The 19,439-nt window shown below is 43.2% G+C and overlaps 1 protein-coding gene across 3 annotated transcripts in view; it reads left to right on the top strand.

Annotated features, from left to right (window-relative positions):
• SLC38A1 (solute carrier family 38 member 1) overlaps positions 1-19,439 on the top strand; it is a 53,405-nt gene that overhangs the window by 21,930 nt on the left and 12,036 nt on the right. For all 3 annotated transcript variants that reach the window (XR_001358359.2, XR_003094960.1, XM_006015936.3), the window contains exons 5-11: positions 9,099-9,172; positions 11,133-11,225; positions 13,513-13,594; positions 15,021-15,103; positions 16,120-16,178; positions 16,295-16,423; positions 17,716-17,795. Coding sequence is in view for 1 of the 3 variants with exons in the window: in XM_006015936.3 (XP_006015998.1) it covers positions 9,099-9,172; positions 11,133-11,225; positions 13,513-13,594; positions 15,021-15,103; positions 16,120-16,178; positions 16,295-16,423; positions 17,716-17,795 (600 nt within the window). In the remaining 2 variants the exon portion in view is untranslated. The remainder of the gene's footprint in view (positions 1-9,098; positions 9,173-11,132; positions 11,226-13,512; positions 13,595-15,020; positions 15,104-16,119; positions 16,179-16,294; positions 16,424-17,715; positions 17,796-19,439) is intronic.

The following is a 19,439-nucleotide window of genomic DNA, read 5'->3' as shown; positions in this document are numbered from 1 at the left end:
TCCTCTGCCAGCAGTATGGGGTCAGGGGAAGGGCGAGCTGAAGTGCTCTGGGTCAAGATCCAGGGGGGGCAAGGCGAGAGGGATTTGACGGTGGGGGTCTATTACAGACCCCCCAATCAGGAGGAGGAGCTGGACAGGGAATTTTCAGGCCAGCTTGCGGAGACACTAAAAGCAAGGGATGTAGTTGTCATGGGCGATTTTAATTACCCGGACATCTGCTGGGAGGAGCAGTCAGCCGGGACGGACCGCTCCAGGAGGTTCTTGGCCGAGTTGCAGGACCTCCACTTGATTCAGGAGGTGCACAGTCCCACCAGAGGAGATGCTCTGCTGGACCTGGTCCTGGCCGCAGGCGACGACCTGGTAAGAGGCCTCCAGGTTCTTGACCACCTGGGCAATAGTGATCATCGCGTGCTGGAATTCACCATCCAGCGTAGAGTGTCAAGGGCCCGCAGCAAGGTGGTGGCCCTAGACTTCAGGAGGGCCAACTTCAGTGAGATGAGGAGATTAGTGGGAGAGGAACTGGGGTCCTTGAGGGCAGAGGAACTCAGCGTCCAAGAGGAGTGGTCGTTCCTTAAGGAAACGATACTCGGGGCCCAAGGGGTGTCCATCCCGACAAGAAGCAAGGCGGGCAGGAGTGTCCAAAAGCCCCCCTGGCTCACCAAGGGTGTCCGGGAATGCCTGCTTGCCAAAAGGGTGGCGTACGCCCGGTGGAAGGGGGGTGTAATCTCCAAAGAGGAGTATACCTCCTCTGCTCGGGCCTGCAGGCGGGCTGTTAGGAAGGCCAAGGCGGAGATAGAGCTCGGATTAGCGTCCAGGATTAAGGATAACAAAAAGTCCTTTTTCAAATATATTGGGAGGATGAAGAAGGCGCCGGGTAATGTGGGGCCCCTGCAGGATATGCGGGGCAATCTGGTGGTTGCGTCAGAGGATAAAGCGGACCTCTTTAACCAATTCTTCACCTCCGTTTTCTTGTGCAGGGACCGGGACTTCCCTGCTGTGATAGAAGCCGGACGCGAGGGGATCGCCTTCAGACCTCAGGTTGGGGAGGACCGGGTTAGAGAGCTTCTGGAGGGGCTGGATGCGTTCAAGTCAGCGGGTCCGGATGCTCTCCACCCCAGGGTGCTGAGGGAGCTGGCTGGGGTTATTGCAGGGCCCCTGGCACGGCTCTACGAGCGATCGTGGTGCTTGGGCCAGGTGCCAGATGATTGGAAGGTAGCTAATGTGGTCCCCATCTTCAAAAAAGGGAAAAGGGAGGACCCGGGCAATTATAGGCCCGTCAGTCTTACCTCAATCCTGGGGAAGCTCTTTGAGAAGATCATCAAGGAGCACATTTGTGATGGGCCGGCATCAGAAATGATGCTCAGGGGCAATCAGCATGGATTTATTAGGGGGAGATCATGTCAGACCAACCTGATTGCCTTTTATGATCAGGTCACAAAGGCCATGGACGCAGGTGTCGCGGTGGATGTAGTCTTTCTGGACTTCAGTAAGGCCTTTGACACCGTCTCTCACCCCATCCTAATTAATAAACTAGGCGACTGTGGCATAGATGCCTACACGGTCAGATGGATTGCAGATTGGCTGAAGGGTCGCACTCAGAGGGTGGTGGTGGATGGATCATACTCGACTTGGGGGGAGGTGGGTAGTGGAGTCCCTCAGGGCTCGGTCCTGGGCCCTGCGCTGTTCAATGTCTTCATCAGCGATCTTGATGTTGGGGTGGAAAGCAACCTGTTTAAATTCGCTGATGACACCAAAATTTGGGGGGAGGTGAGCACGCTAGCAGGGAGAGAGAGATTGCAGAAGGATCTGGATAGGTTACAGGGGTGGGCAAACAGGAACAGGATGTGTTTCAATACGGACAAGTGCAGGGTGCTGCACTTGGGTAGTAGGAACCAGCAGCACACTTATACGATGGGGAACTCCCTACTTGAGAGCACGGAGGCAGAAAGGAATCTTGGTGTCATTATTGACTCCAAGGTGAACATGGGCCGACAATGTGAGGTCATGGTTGGCAGGGCTAACCGGACCTTGTCGTGCATCCACAGGTGCATCTCGAGTAGAGCCAGGGAGGTGATCCTTCCCCTCTATGCGACGCTGGTCAGGCCGCAGCTGGAGTATTGTGTCCAGTTCTGTGCGCCCCATTTCAGGAGGGATGTGGACAACATGGAGAGGGTCCAGAGGAGGGCCACCCGCATGATCCGGGGACAACAGGGCAGACCCTACAGTGAGAGACTGCGGGACTTGAACCTATTCAGCCTCCACAAGAGAAGGCTGAGGGGGGACCTGGTGACCGTCTATAAACTCACTAGGGGGAACCAGAAGGGTTTGGGGGAGACGCTGTTTCCCCTAGCCCCCGCTGGCATAACAAGGAGTAATGGGCACAAGTTGATGGAGAGGAGGTACAGATTGGACATCCGAAAAAACTACTTCACAGTTAGGGCGGCTAGGAGCTGGAACTTTTTTGGGGGTTGTTCTCCCGCCCTGGCGGGGGGTCGGGCTAGAAGATCTATTAGGTCCCTTCCGACCCTAAAACTATGAAACTATGAGTACTTGGCTTCATCAAAATAGAGGCATTTGGTAAAGTAGGAGAACCTTGTGATTTAAAAATGGATTGATGCCACTTTCTAGGAAATTAAGATGCGCAATGCTGTGTAACTTTGGATTCCAGAAGAAACATTTCTTTATAATGTGATTGATGCTAAAAAATCCATTGAGAATTATATATATTCCACTAATACTTTTGGGAGATGTTTCTGTGTATTAGTATACCAGGACCCATTTGTAAACATTGGCCAGTCTTGACCCAGTAAATAGTTTAAATAGCAAGCCCTGCCCTGGCACCTGGCCCTGCTGGTGACCCTTTCTCCTCCTCCTCCCCCCCCCCCTCCAGTGTGGGGCAGGGGATGGGTGAGTATGAGGCATGGGGGCCCCAAGCAGCCCCTTGCAGGCTGGAACTCTGCCAGTCTGCAAGGGAAAAGCCAATTTCCCATGTTTTGCTCCTTTAAAGGAGAATCCATTTTTAAAGTTTGTTCACAACCCCTTCATATATTCTTGTGACCCACTTTTGGCTCATGACCCGTGGGTTGAGAAACACTGTTTCTAAAGGACCTTGATTGACCTTGCACTGGGTACTCACTTTTGGGTCTTAATTTTCTTTGTAAGCATGCAAACAAAACTAAGTACTGTATAACTAGGACTGAGTCTTTTGCACCAGTGTAACCAAGGGTGGATCTGGGTGCCGGGGATAGAGGAGTGGTAGTTCAGTCACCCCTTTGACTGTGTAGTGCACATGCAGGGAGATCTGTACCTCCAAGACCCTTACACCTTTGAGCTCTCTGCTCCATCCCCCTTTTAAAAATTCTACATCCACTCCTGAGTGTAGTTAAACCCACATTTCCAGTGTTAGTTACAGTAAGGCAAGTTACTGTTCACATGAGTTTGACAATAGAGGTTTGCACTGTACAGATACCAAGTGATAGCTAAGACGGTACAAAAAATGATACAGTGGAGCTAAGGCCTTAGTTTTGGGTGAGAGCCTAAGTTTCACAACCTGTCTAAATCTACCAGAGAATTTGCAAATCAGATAAGGGATCTGGGTAGAAATTTAGGTCATTTGATAATGGTTGGCAAGATGCAATGTCCTAAATATGATATATTTTTTCAGTATTCAAATTTTTTCTGTGCATAGCCAGGAAAAGAGGTAGGTAGGAAATCCATGAGATTGCCTTCCAGGATTTCCCTTCCTGAGAGAGAGAGAGAGAGAGACCATGCTGCAAAACATGGGTTTAAATCTAAAACTTAAAATATGAAAAGGTAAGAATTGGTTCAGGATGTTTTGAACTCTTTTGCTGCTGAAGTGCTGACTCCACTGCTTATATATCAAAGTACAATTGAAAGTGGCCAGAGCAATGGTTGCATCAGTGATTTTTAATTAACTAGTGAAGTATTTCAAAGTTTCTATATGCTATTTGCAAATGCCCATCTGTATATATGTGGACAGAATAAGATGGCCCAATCTGAAGCCTATTGAAAAGAGAAATCATTGCATCTTTACTAGGGATTTTCTTTTCTTTTGAGTGTTTAGGTACCTGTCTATACTACAGCTGTAACCAAATCATGTACCTGGATTTAAAGAGACTTTAAAAATTTAGTGTAGATGAGAAATAGCTGTCACAGGAACAGGATTCAAACTCCAGAACATTCCAAAGCATTAGGCCTATTTTATCCTGATTTCACTTAGATCTCTAACTCTTGTCATAATTAGGCCAGACCAAAGTCATAGGTGAGATCTAATTCGTGCGCTTGGTTATTTCAACATAGATTTATATTAAAGGAATTTTATTTGCAGTTGCTCCTTGTACTGCACTGAGCTTTATACAATACCCCACAATTATTCTAACTGAGACCTCTAGGTTTATTCTTCCAGTTTCAGTTCTTAATAAACTAGAACCTTCTCTGGGCCATTCATCAACACTTACAATGATATTGAAATCATTAGCTTTACTAAGAAGCTACTTATACTTCTAGTAAGTATACATTTTCTTGGAGAATTGAAGAGTGTGTATTGCTGTAAAGGAACTAAAAAGGAAAATTTCTCAGCTAAATAGGTCATACCAATGATACAAAAAAAAAACAGAGAAGCTTTTAGTGGTCTTTGCTGGACCAGTCTTGCCCCAAGTACTGTATAGATCTGTGGAATGTTGTATAAAGTATTTGGCTAAGATAAATGTTAGCTATACTTTTTAAACTATAAAGAACAGAATTATTTTTCACCTAATTAATTGCCCACATTTAAGGATGGGTACTAATTTTTCTAGTCACACTTGTTGCTATCTGGTTAACGGTTTCAGTTCTGTTAATGTTAGTGCAGACAAATCTTTTAAAACTAAAGGTGAAGTAGTTCGTGGCAAGCTGGTGAGTAAGAAGCAAGCTAGCATGTATAGAGCCTCCAAACCAGGCTTGTAGCTACAAAATATTAATGTGGCATCTTGAGCTCTGTGCCAAAGAATAGAATTGTTCAAAATGTTCCTGTTTCACGCATTGCAGACAGCATTAACCCCAATCCACCAGAGCATCCGACTCTTTTTTTTTCCTCACTGTTGATTTACATATATACAAATCACATACAACAAATATATGTATTACATTCTAGATTTGCAGCTTATTAGCAGACGATCAAAGGCAAGAACAAATTAATGTTACCATTGTATTTTGAAGACAGGGAGATGCATATTGTATTTCCTGCTTTTAAGTAAAAATATTCCAAAGTATTTCCAAGCCTACTTTGAACTGGGTAGATTGTGATGCAGGAAAACCACATGCTATGCCCCATACGTACGTAGTAAAGCTGGAAAGGGAAAGTTATACAGTTAAAAACTCAGGGCAGATTTACATCCACAGCACTTTCATAACAGCTTAACAGCTTGACTTTGGTGGGTTCATACCTGATTTACAGCAGCCAACTAAGGTCAACATTGGGATTTGATTGTCTTAGCAAATGAAAGGCAAAATAAAGCAGGAAATAATTATGGTGATATTATTTGTGTGACTAAATGCTATAGGTAGGTATGGTGCTTTCCAGGTATAAAATAAAACAAGAGCCCCCTTAGGAGTTGACAGTCTAATATAGCTAATAACTACAAGCTGTGCCAAAGGAAGACTTTTTATATATGCCTGAAAGGAAGAAATCATCATGGCTGAAGAAGGCTATGTGTTGACCAGCCCACAGACACCTTTAAAGAAGCTCTGCCCCTGAAGTTGCCATTGAAACAAGCTTTGTTATGTCCAGGTTAACAAGACAATGCTGAGATGATTTGTATGGCAGAGCTGAGGAGGGGGGAAGGAGGGGCAAGTAGGCAATTAATACTTCAACTCCACATATCCTCCAGTCACAAAATGCTGGCTTCTGCAGTGCAGTGGGCTAGATTTGTTGAGGTCCCAACTCTGGATGGACAGCGTGATGGTGGGGCGGGTAAGGCAAGTGGGATTCTGCCCTCACAATCCTATATCATTCCCTGTCCCAAGATGTTTAATCCGGCTTTGTGAGAAAGTGTATTGCTTTTTTGGATGCCAGCACTTTTTAAAGTCAGCAACATGTGGAGCATGAGAACCGTTAGAGTCTAGAGACTTGCCTAAACTTCATTCCTTCTGTTTTTAATTTTTTGAGAGTTGGTGGCATTAACATTTTTGTTCCATTCCTTGGGATGTTGTTGGCACTCATCTGTCCAAACCACTGCCCTTGCACAAAAAGGCTTTTCATATATTTTTAATGAAAAGACCGAGTTTCTCATAGCGACTTGTGAAAGGCTTGAGGGGAGGTAAGAAAAACAGATCATAGGATTACCTGGCTGATTTGGGACTGTTATTTTTACCTCTGCAGAGACACCATTAGCTTGGAATCTGAAAAACAGCAGTTTTAATATTAAGGACTCAGTTACATCTTGTACAGCCCGAACCACTCAGTGTTGGGAAGGACTGGCTGCAAAAGCCAGGCAGTAATGCCCATGTGCCTTCCTAGTGCCCAAATAGGCATGCTGTCTCTGGAGGGAGCCACTCAGCAGCAGTACTTACTGTACCCTAAGGCATTAGCCAGTATTCAGTGCAGACCCAGTGGACAAATTCTTAGGAACGATCAATGCTATTTGCAGTTGTCATCTGTTGCCTCCTTGTCCTCAAGCAGTGCAGCTTTGCAGTAGGTCCTGAGAAAAAGTTTACTCTTTTATTCTTCCCCCTGGCCCTGTGCCGTCTATGCAAGGACAGCTGTAGTTTAGCTCTAAAGTATTTCTAGCCTAAGGACAGCACAAGAATATCATTTTCTTCCTACCTTTACCTCTCCGTGAAAAGCTGTCTTGGCAGTTCAAACTACCCCATAAAATAGCAGCTAGCTTTGTTTAACTCTAGGCATATTTTTGTGGTACTGCAAGGTACATTTAAATCATACACTGCATGATAACCAGGTAGATATTACGGGTGTGAAAGTTAAAAAAATTAATCATTTAATCGATAAATGCAGTGATAACTGGTTAGCTTACCCGTTATCTTTTAGCTTGGGGTAGGCGCAATCTGGCAGGAAAGTGGGGAAGGAAAGCCAGGCAGTGTCCGCAGAAGGCTGGAAGGGGGAGCAAAGGGGACTAGTACACAGCCTAAAAGGAAAACAGCAGCCTCATGGTAACTCATCAATTAAGCAATTAGCTGTTCTTTCACAGATGTTTTCTCCCTGCCAGTTCAGGGCTTTACCTGGGTTATGTGTCTGGTTGGGCTTGACTCCTCGCCCCCTCCCCCTAGTCAAAGGGCTCCGGGAGCAGCTCCCAGCAGCAGCTGTGTGGGAGCTGCTGTGTTGACTGTTAATCCTTACACAGATATAATTAGAGGAGGTTACATGAATATGTTTTAAAACAATATTTACATCCCTAGTAGATATTATCTGTCTTGGAGTAACCACATACAAAAGAGAAAAATGTGGAGTTCCTGAAATATGCTCTGTCCTAGTAGAGATGGACCACTGAGCAAATAGTTTTGCACTTGACCCACAGGCCTGCCTTGTTCCTGGGTGTGCTGGCAAGTGTCTGGCACTTATCAACTTGATGTTGATTCCTGTCTTAACTCTATACTCTTTCTGGAGGTCAGCACTGTCAGCTCAGGGGCCACATCATGGATGCCCCATCACTACAGCACAGGAACAAGATCGGGAAGGGAACCCTAATCCCAATGTAGGTAGCAACAAATTCCTTCTGTCTCAGCCCTTTTCATTGCAAGGTCAGGCACTAGACTTGGCAATGATTGCCTACTCAGAAATGTGCAGGTAAACATACTGGGGCGTCTCCCTGCGGTACCTCTCAAAACCTTGGACTCCAGCATGTTTGAGAGCAGCCATGGGAGTATAAGTCCCAGAGAGGACCTGTGAGGTATACCTATAGCATGAAGCCTTAGTATGAGGCTAGGGCTAGCAGTGATATCAATACAAGGCAAGGGACTACACCTGTTAAAGCCAGCTTTCAGGCTGAGAGCTCACTGCATTCTGTCCAAAAGTGGGCAGAGCCACTTATGCAGTTCTTCCCCCTGGTCGCCAGAGGCAGTGGCACACTAGGAGCCAAAGTGTGCAGGCAGACTTCTATTGGAAATGCTCTGAATCCTGATCCAGTTCGGAGTGCTTCAGTACCGTGCAGATATGTAGCCCACCACCTATCTCCTCTAAGTGCTTCAAAATGTCCATGAAAGCAATAGTGCTAGAGCTCTCCAGCCAAGGTACTGGAAAGCAGGAATCCCAACATGTCTCTTGGCCGCCAGTCTCCAGAGGTTCTCAAGGACCTTTGAGCATATAGAAGTGTATTTGTTGGGTCTGTCTTTCCACCTGTTGAGCCCCAGGGTGGAGCAAAGCACTAGGATGCAAGAGGACTGAGCAACCACCTATAGCACTCTGGGGGGTGTACACATTACATGAGAGAACGAAGGAAGAAAAATGAGAAATCCTGGCCTACAGCCTACTCTCCTCTGCAGAAGCATGTGCAACTTCTGACCCATCAATGGAAGGATTGCCTATGCTACATTACATGAAGCATTTCCAAGAGGTTCTTTTTTCAAGGGTCATTTTTTAAGCATTTCATTTGGGGTAAATGGCTACATTCCCACTTGTTTGCTGCACTTCAGAGGCAGAAAGCAAATTCACCTAGAATTTGGCTTGAGAAAGGACATTTGGTTTTGGCCCTTATGCCTCCTGAAATCTTTATTCAGCTTTCAGAGAGCATTAAACACCTCCCCCCACCTGCTTGTCTAGCTCACCACTGCTATCACTCCTTATATGGTAAGACATTTTTATTTTGGTTTTATTCAAGACTCGTGGAATATGGGAACACTCTGTGCCTATTAAGTATGTTGTGAAGGCCCAGATTCTCATCTATACAGACCTCCTTTCTAGTACAATAATAGCATAAAGGATTATATAGAGTATATATATGACACTTACATTCACATTAGGAACTCTCTATACTTGTAAAAGAATATAAAAGAGGCTTAGGCTAAATGAAAGTATAATTCCATAGATTAATGCAGTGACAAAAGATCTCAATTATTATAACATTTATTTTTCCATTCTCTTTTAGGGTGCTTTTGATTTCAGTGACATTGCTGTCTATTTATTCAATAAATCTCCTGTTGATATGTGCAAAGGAAACAGGTAACTTGAAAGGATGTTTATCAATGTAGCAGGATTATAGAGCACATAAAATAAAAATTGCTCAGAAGAATTTAAAACACTTTTCCCCCCCATCAGTTTGATGACACTGTAGAAACACATAGAGAGATTCTAAGCCATAGTTACTCAGGATTTATACCAGAGTGACAGAGGGCAAAGCCTGGCTTATTGCTATAAAGCGGAAAAATGATGCAGTTGAACCTACCCAAGCTATAGTGAGGTAGAAGGAAAGCCATGGATTATCCATTAGACTATGTAGGTTGTAATTCAAAGTACAACGAGCTCATGTTTATCCTGAGGCTTATCAGGGAATGAAATGGCATCACTAGAACAATGGTGTTGCTGTTGTATCCAGAGTAAAACTCTATAAAGGGAGAAGGAGCAGTCCTTGTATGCAGTCCATCACACATGCATGCATGCACGCACACACACACGCATATTATTCTAATGTTAAGTGCCTCATTGATCATAGGCCAAGAATATCTGTTCTAAGATAACCTGTAGGCCTAGAATTTAAAAAAATACCCCTGCACAAGAATGTTTACACATTTGAACCTCCAAGACAGAGCACGTTTACACCAGAGTAATTTAGATTTTGTACACTGATATGAATTACTCTAGTTTTAAGAACAGACAGACTAGTTCATGCTGAAGTATCAAAACATAGGCTGTTATTACAGTGCCTTGCCACTAGATAATGAAAAAGCATGTAATATCTTGAACAAACTGTTATCTAGGGATAATCAGTTGAAACTGAAAGGAGATACAGACATACCATGTGTGCACTGATGGTTTTTGCAGGGTAACTATACCACAGTAGAATGATCTAGGCTGCACGTCATGTGTATGCTCCCCATTTACACTGGGCTAAAGGCAGATCATACTCGTGTAAATATGTTGTATGTCCACATCCTACACCACTACTATGGCTGCAGTAGTCAAAGTAGATGTGTACTAGATGCATACATATATGTACCCTTTCAACCCTAAAAAAATCTTGAGCCTTGATTCTAGGCTGTGCTGGCTTAAATTCAAACTCAAACAGATTTTGGGTTTTGTTCCTGCAAGTTTCAAAGAGAAAATGTCAGCTAAGCGGAAGTGTGAGAGGTCTGAACAGCATAGCAGCTTTTTGAGACAATCCGTGGAGTTCGACATCTGAGATTTCTCTTCTGGTCTTGCTGCATTCTAATCTGTGTTCATTGTGCTAAGGTTTTTGGATCAGCCCAAACCACAACTATAAGGGAAAAACGTTAAATTTTACTGGAATGGCTTATAATTAATAGAGGCCACAACTACAAGAGAAAAATGATAAATTTTACTGGAATGGCCTGTCCAACTCACTGCTTGTTGAGTTGGACAGGCTTTAAACAAGGTTTAATTATAGTTATCAATAGTCCCTTTTTTTCATAGGAAGCATAAAAAAGAGGATTCGTGAGTGAGTATATGATCTTAAGGAAATATAAATATTAATTTATTAATATTCATCTGGCCTCATTGAATTCATATAAATCAGTTAATGGAATTAAAGCATTGCTCTCACACCTGTGTGCCAGAGTGCAGATCCCTGCTGTTTTGCATTTTATCTTCAGTTAGATCTCTTTATATTATTCCTATTGAGGGAGAAAACTTAAGATCAGGATGCCAGTACTGTAAATGTCACAAGATTGTAGGTGGACTGCTATATTAAAGGGACATAACAGCCCCATTATGAGCTTCAACTCATGTGGCAACCAATCACTTCTTGTGACATTTAAAAATGTGAGGACATTTTCAAATAAGTATCCTTCACCCCTATTTGTTATAGAAGAGACACATTTTCTTGTCAACAGAAGGAATAACAACATAGATGAGCAGTTAGTTGAAGAGGAATCTTAACAGTTTTGACTTCATAGTTCCTGGTCACCACTGGTTTTTAAGTTCTCCTTCATTTGTTTTAACCTAGGCTGCATGGTGTATGAAAAGCTGGGTGAGCAGGTCTTTGGCATTCCAGGAAAAATTATTGTTTTTGGATCCACTTCTCTCCAGAACATTGGAGGTAAAACGGGGATTAAAAACCCACAAAAGTAAACCTTAGGAATGGAGATATATATGTGGCTTTTATGTGGCCCTTCAATTTTGTATTCTTCCAGGATGTAAGCAAGATGTGGCATTTCTCCCAGGATAAGGCCTTTTCCCTGGGACCTACAGAGGTACCTATCCATTGTCCCACTTCAACTGACTGCAAAGTATGCAAGTTAAAATGTACTAACACGTTTTCCTGGGACAGTGCTGTGTACATCTGTACATTAATCTGGTTTATTCAAATTAATTTGTGGTCAAACCTGTCAGCCTGCATACTCTTCCTGGCCACCTGGGATTACCTGCTGGGAGAGCAATATAGCAGTGCACAGACAATCCAGGAAGTTTTTGGAGAGGCCAGCTAGGGGCCATTCTGTTCTTGACTGCTGCTCACAAACAGAAAATAATTGCTGGGGAATGTAGTAGTGCATAGCAACTTGGGCAGCAGCAACCACAAAATAATCGATTGAGTTCAGGATCCTGAGGAAGGAAGGAGAGCAGCAGAGTGAGGACTCTGGACTTCAGAAAAGCAGACTTTGACTCACTCAGGGAGCTCACAGGCAGGATCCCCTGAGAGGTCATTCTGAAAGGGAGAGGAGTCCAGGAGAATTGGCTGTACTTTAAAGAAACCTTATGGAGGGCTCAGGAACGAATCAGCCTGATGTGTAGGAAGAATAGCAAGTATGGCAGAAGATCAGCTTGGCTTAGCAAGGAACTCTGCAATCAGCTAAAACTCAGAAAGGAAGCTTAGAAGAAATGGAAACTTGGGCAAACAACTGAAGAGAAGTATAAACCTATTGCTTGGGCATGCAGGGTTGAAATCAGGAAGGCCAAAGCACAACTGGAGTTGCAGCTAGCAAAGGACATGAAGGAGTGCTACAAGAATGTCAGCAACAAGAGGAGGATCAGGGAAAGTGTGGGTCCCTTACTAAAATGGGGGAGGCAACCTAGTAACAAAGGATGCAAAAAAGGCTGTAGTACTCAATGGGCACATCTACACATGCCCCCCACAGCACAGTTGTTAGTGCGCCATCATCTAGTACTTGCTTTAGGATTGCAATAGTCTCAAATTGCAGCAAGATAAGTTTAGGTTAGATATTAGGAAGAATTTTAGGAAATAATGTTACTGTGCCATCCTGGTGGCGCACAGTTATTTTTAGCAGCTACATCACTGTAACAACATGCTATAGCAAGATAGCTCATTACCATGGTGACGTAGCATTGGCATCACAGTTTGTGGCCAGTAACGTAGCATCATATGTAGACACACCCAATGTCTTTTTCGCCTCAGTCTTCAAAAGCGAGGTCGACTCCCAGACTACTGCAGCAGTTTGGGGAGGAGGTGAGCAGCCAGCAGTAGCAAAACAATAGGTTAGGAACTATTTAGAAAAACTGGATGTGTATGGGTCCTTGGGGCCAGACGGGATGCATTCGAGGATGCTGAGGGATTTGGGCAGTGTAATTGCAGAGCTGCTGGCCATCATCTTTGAAAACTCATGGCAGTCGGGAGAGGTCACAGATGTTTGGAAAAGGGCAAATATAGTGTCCATCTTTAAGGAAAGGAAAGGAGGAGGATCTGGAGAACTAGAGACTGGTCAGCCTCACCTCAGTCCCTGGAAAAATCATGGATCAGGTCCCCAAGAAATCCATTTCTAAGTACTTGGAGAAGAAAGAGGGGATTAGGAACAGTTGGCCTGGCTTCACCAAGGCCAAAGTCATGCCTGACCAACCTGATAGCCTTCTACGATAAGCTGACTGGCTTTGTGGATGCAGAGAGACCAGTGGACATGATATACCTTGACTTCAGCAAGGCTTTTGATATGGTCTCCTACAACAGTCCTCCAAGCAAGCTAAGGAAGTTCGGGTTGGATGAATGGACTGTAAGGTGGATAGAAAACTGGCTGGATCATCGGGCTCAGGGGGAAATAGTCAATGGCTCAATGTCTAGTTGGCAGCCAGTATCAAGTGGAGTGTTCCAGGGGTTGGTCCTAGGGCTGGTTTTATTCAATATTTTCATCAATGACCTGGAAGAGAAAGAGTGCACCCTCAGCAACTTTTCAGATGATACCAAGCTGGGAGGATTAGTAGATACCTTGGAGGGTAGGGCTAGGATTCAGTACTTTAGAATCCAAAAAGAATTCCATATCTTGAATCATCTTGCAAAATACATAGGGTTGGCATGAGATGAAGGGATCAAGTACCCTTCTGTGTGCTCACGCCATATGATGCTGTGTTTGTTTTCTAACACAAACTCTTTTTTGCAGCAATGCTCAGCTATCTTTTCATAGTAAAAATTGAACTGCCCTCTGCCTTAAAGTTTCTAATGGGAGAAGAAGAAACATTTTGGTAAGTTAAATTCTATTTTGCTACTTGGCTTTAGAGTTTAAACCTCATGTAGATAAGTCAGGATGGGTTTACAAAAGCACTAATTACTGGGTATCCCTGATTCTTCTGTGGGATTATAAAAAGGAACGAAGATGGGGAAAAAAGGAGGAGAAAGTCAGTCATGAGCCTTGACTAATTGCTTCCTTTACACTCTAGGTGTTTCAGAAGAATGATTTATACCACATTCTTATCTTAGGACCTGATCCTGTAAAATATCAAGCAGAACTTAGAGCAGGGGTGGGCAGAATGCAGCCCGGGGGCCAGATGCAGCCTGCCACGCCATTCTATCCAACCCATGGGGACCCTAAAAAATTTAGAAAATTAATATTCATCTGCCCTGGGCTGCCTGTCATGTGGTACTCAATGGCTTGCCAAAACTCAGTAAGCGGCCCTCTGCCCAAAATTATTGCCCACCCCTGACTTAAAGGCACTGAAGACCTTTGGCACCTATTGAAATCAATAAGGATTGAAAGTACTCAGCACCTCTGGGAGTTCTCAACACCTTAAATCATTTACTATGATGTAGAGTACTACAGTATTAAACCATGACGTTACCTAGCCTAGAATCCACTTGTTTCTACTTGATGGATGGCATATACCAACTTCTTAAACCAAAGTGGGGGATCATTTCTTTCCATCAGTATGTGTCCTTTGCACCGGGTTCAATGATGACCTGTAATTTAGCAAAAAGAGTCTTCTCCCTGGAGATATTTAATATTAGACTAGACAGTACACAAGTATGTTATAGGAAATATTCCCCCATTTTGACAGCTTTCCCAATAGCCACAAACCATTAGGCTCCCTGGGTGCATCCTGTGCTGTTGCTCCTGAGCCTGTTGGAAGCCCAGGTCTTGAGTAAAGTGCCAGATATCCTTATTGTCTCAGTTTCAAGGTTGATAAAACAGTGGGGGTGGCTGTGCAGGGCTTATTTCCTCAGTGGCATGATTGAACCACCGTTTTGCAGACATTCCCTATATCTCTCCCCCTTAAGCAGTATTTTCCTGTGTTAGCAGGATGGCTTGTGTCTAATGCTTGCTGATATTGTTTCAACCTTCCAGTCCTGCCACAGCTTCTACCAGTGGCACCAACATTTTGTTCAGTGACTGAAAATCTATTGTAGTTCTGATTCAAACCAGTGCCACATTTTAAGAAATGGGTAGTAAAATACTTCATTGATGCCACGTGTAGCCAGTGCCCTGAGAAGTTCAGAGATTGGTCCTGCCTAGTTTTTGCATCTAGTTAAATTTGCAGCATAAACAGAGCCAGAGATCATTCTATAATTACTGAATTAAGAATAACTACTGAACTAAAAATAGTTGATTCGGTGTAAAGAAAAAGTCGTGATATACAAGAGGACATTTCACTGTACCTTTGAAATATTTTACAGGGCATGGTACCTGGATGGGAGAGTTCTTGTTGTAGCTGTGACATTTGGTATAATCCTCCCCTTGTGTTTGCTTAAGAATTTAGGTAAGAATACAGGTATTATCAGTGGTATAAAATGAAGGTATCCAGCCATTGCTCTAGTAAGGGTAACATTGGCAGTTCCATCATAATGGAATGGACTGCCACCCTGTCATGATCCAGATAGCCATGATGCCCCAAGGATAAGCCATGTGTTGGGCATCCTGGAACAAGCCAAACTACATTAAGTTTATCATAACAAATGAACTTAGTATAGAACCGTATCCAAAATAATGTGTTGTTATCTTTTGTACTTGATTGTAGGAATAGGTTACTAATTTTATAGTCAAGTAGATGTTTGTTGCATAAAGTAAATTGACATTACATAGTGCTTATAAAATATAACATAAAATATTTAAACAAATTGCAAAATAATTGACAAATATTATCTACTTTTCTGTCAAAATTCAAAATTTTAATCAATGGTTGATGTATATGTAACATGTATATATGGATATGTATATTACTGCTATATTACTGTTATACATAAGCCCAGATTTTCAAAGGTATTTAGGTTCCTAAAGATGCTGACAGGCACCTCTTGGTTTTGTTTTTTTTCAAAAAGTGCCTATAGATACACTGAAATCCCACTGGAATTAAAATTGAAATCTTTTGGATAATCTATCCCATGGTAAATTTTAATATTTATGCACATCATGACTTCATATGTGTTGTGATGGCAGTTGCCTATTATGAAGATTGCATCTGTTATGAAAATCCCTTTCAAAAGTAAAAAAGAGTAAAAAGTGATCCAAGAGAAGGCTGGGAAGGAAAATGAACATGAGCCAAAAAAATATTGGAAAAAAAGCTCTAATTTGTCTTAAATCTAGTAGCTTTGTGAAATGACAGAGACACATTTTTGTATGATCCATAAATTCAACACAGAATATAATGGATGAAATATATCATGTGAAATAACTTCAACTATGGTGTGAAGTAATAAGCTATAAAAAAAAAAAACAAACACACAAATCTGACAAGTGAACTAGTTCTTGATTATATTTATTGTGAATTTCTTGTAGGTTATCTTGGATATACAAGTGGATTTTCCCTAAGTTGCATGGTTTTTTTCCTTGTAGTGGTAAGTTCTACTTGTTGTCTTGGTTGGGTTAACATTGCCCCTACAGCATTTTCCAATATTAATCATTTGTTTTGATTTTAATACCTTTTTACAAGTAACTGCCTATTCTATTCCAGGTTATCTATAAGAAGTTTCAAATACTCTGTCCCATAATGGAGACAAATACAACAACAATTATCCCATCAAATTTTAGCTCAGCACCTGAGTATGGGTGTAAGCCAAAGTATGCTATCCTTAATTCCAAGGTATGTTTCTTCTTATACTATTTTTAAAATCCAGATAATTTATGAAGTGACATTCCATGTTCCAAGTCAATTAAACATATCATTTAAGACCAGATTCTCCTTGGCCCTTCTATAGATGGGTAGTAATGGGGTAGCTACAGAGACCCAGCTTATGTAATCACCATGTTTTAATTTCATTTTCTGAGGGGGTGCACTTTTTCCCCTCTGTTTACCAAATGACAGAGTTCAGGTGAGAGCAAGCAGGCTGAGGCATGCTGCTCCAGGAGGTATTTGTCTCCCTGAAATAGCATGCTTCGCAGTACGCCCGCTAAAAGAATAATCCTCTGAACTGCTTCAGCCAATGGGCCAAGCCTAAACTATCACCTTCGGGCTTCTCTAAGCATTAGAGTGGACATTGCAGTTTGCATCCCGAAAATTAATATATATTTTAAATCTCCAATAGCATTTTTATAGCTCAAGATATATATTGCATGAGGAGCCCTCTTTCCACCTGATGAAGGTCAAGCATATGTTTTTCTAGTCATGCAAAAATGAAGAAAAGAAAAGCAAGCCGCAGAAAATCCTTCACTTTGTCCCTCATTTGTAGCAGTCGGGGGGAGACTAGGACAATCGGTTCATATCTAGTAAAAGAACATATGCAAAAGGGGCAGCAAAATAAGCAACCCTGCTAATATGGAGGAAGAACCTAGTGACATATTTCTACCTATTTTCTCAATCTTGTTTGAATTCAGGTGTATACAAGAAAGCAAACCATAAGGGACCAAATAGACTCAATACTTGTCAGCTCCCATGGAGAAAATGCTAAGCACTTTTGTGAATCTGTAGCCATAAGACTACATATTGAATGGTCCCATTCTTTTGGCCAAGGAGAACTAGGCATGAGTCCTGTCAAAGCCGTTTCATGCTCATCCTTTGTCAGGCACAGGGAGTTGCTTGATAGCAAGATAACGGGCTCTTTCTCCTCAAGAACTCAAGGAGACAGGAAGAGCACACACCAACTGCTGAAGCTTCCTTAGCCTGACGAAGGGTTTTTGAACCCGAAAGCTTGCTTAATAACTATTCTCCAACCATTTGGGTTGGTCTAATAAAAGATATCAAATTCACCCAAGGAACCTTGTCTGCCTATGTCCTTAGACCAACACGGCTACAACTCAAACCACTTAATCAACAGGTTACATTCTCTTATTCAGCCTCAGCTGAGGTAATTAAAACACTGATATTTTTTTTTTTTTTGGCGCTGGGAAAGAAATGCGTGTTTCTTAATTGATTTTTCTTCTGTTATGTTTAAACAGACTGTTTATGCTTTGCCCACCATTGCTTTTGCATTTGTGTGCCACCCATCCGTCCTTCCGATTTACAGTGAACTTAAAGAGTAAGATTTTTTTTTTTTTATTGCTTAATTGTTTTGAATAGTTTTGCATGGAAAATGTTAGCGCAGAGTTGCTGTGCATTATTCCATTCAGAAGAGAGGTACTTTAATAAAATAACAAACAAAGGAGGAATCCTGTAATTTGTGGAATTTATCTTTTCCAAAGCATGATATTACTGGGGTTTTCTGTGGCGTACATGGCTACTTTTGAAAATTAAGCAGTGCAAATTATTACAGCTTGCATGGGAGAGACTTGTATTCTAAAGCCATTGGTTCTGATGGAGCTAAAAGTCCATTGCAAAAAACAAATCATATTGTTTTGCCTACAATAGAAAAGATTTGCTATTATGACTATACCCTCCCAGCAAAAGCTTGGTTTCTGCCAAAGGAGGACATTTTTGTCAGTATAACTACCTTTCCACAGGGACTTCTGCTAACATAGCTATGTTAACTGGACACGATTTCTTCCACACTCTTAACCAATAAAGCTATGCCAGCCAAACTCTCACTAGGGCTAGGAAGCCAAGGATCATGGAGCAGCAACTTTAGAAATATTTGAAATGCTTTCTCCTGGTGTGAGTTTCCTCTCCTGTATTCCTGATCCTTAAATGGAATTACAGCTCCAAGCTGCCCCTTACTTTGCTGCTCAGAAGAGTAGTATAAGGAGGCATTGGCATAACTAAAGCAGAGCACCAGGCCTAGGCACTGGTTTAGAGGGGATACCAGCAGCATCCCTCCCCAGCTCTCTGATACTTGACAGCATCTCTGCTTGAAGTACCAAAATTGGTAGTTACACCTTGTAACAGGAAGCCTGAGACCCCTGCTACTTTAAAGGGAGCTAGCTGCACTGCAGCAAACAGTCAAGGGGCAGGTAGCCCAGGAGTAAAGGCTGTAAGCAGCTAGGTGAAGCTGCAGCAGAGGAGGGCAGGTGGCCTTTAAGCCAAAATGAAAATACTTGTGTGTGACAGGAAGGGGTAGAGCTTTGGTTTGCGTAACCCAGTGCCTGAGACCAAGTGGACAGTGTGGTCTTGCATGGTGCAGGGAGAGGAGCTCCTGAGGGAGATGGTTGCCGGAGGCAGACTTGCAGGTAGCTAAACTGCTCCATAAAGATGGAAGGAGAGACCTAAGGGGGACTTACAGCTTGCAGGCAGACAGTGACCCAAAATGGGGTGGATGTTAGTTGTGCAGCGATTTTCTGGTTTTTGTGTTGTGATTAGGCTTGGAATCAAAAGACCAGGTGGTGGCTGTAGGGGAGGACAGAGGCCATGGAGGGATGCCTATTGGGGCAGTCTGTGACAGCAGCCTAGCCTGGAGTCAGGGACCTAGACGGCTGAGGGCTGAGAACTGGGGCAGAGCCACAGGAACTCTGCTGGGGCCAGGGGCTCAGGAGGCTGGATGAGTTGGGCCAAGGCTGGGAGGATTATGGCCACAAGGAGTGAAAGCAGTCTGGCCTGGGATTGGGGACCCAGAGGCTGAGGACTGATGTGGGGCAACAGCCGCCTGCTGTGGCCAGGGGCCCTGAGGGCTGGAGGAGTTAGACCAAGGCTTGGAAGCCTAAGGCCACATGTAGTGAAGGCAACCTAACTTGGAGTCAGGGACCCAGAGGGCTGAGGGCTGTTGAAGGCCCAGGTTGGGATGGCAAAGGCT

This window comes from Alligator sinensis, unplaced genomic scaffold (assembly GCF_000455745.1).
Source record: "Alligator sinensis unplaced genomic scaffold, ASM45574v1 scaffold147_1, whole genome shotgun sequence".
In the NCBI taxonomy this organism is placed as follows: domain Eukaryota; kingdom Metazoa; phylum Chordata; order Crocodylia; family Alligatoridae; genus Alligator; species Alligator sinensis.
Note: the sequence above shows the minus strand (reverse complement) of the source record. Positions and strands in the feature narration are given on the sequence as shown.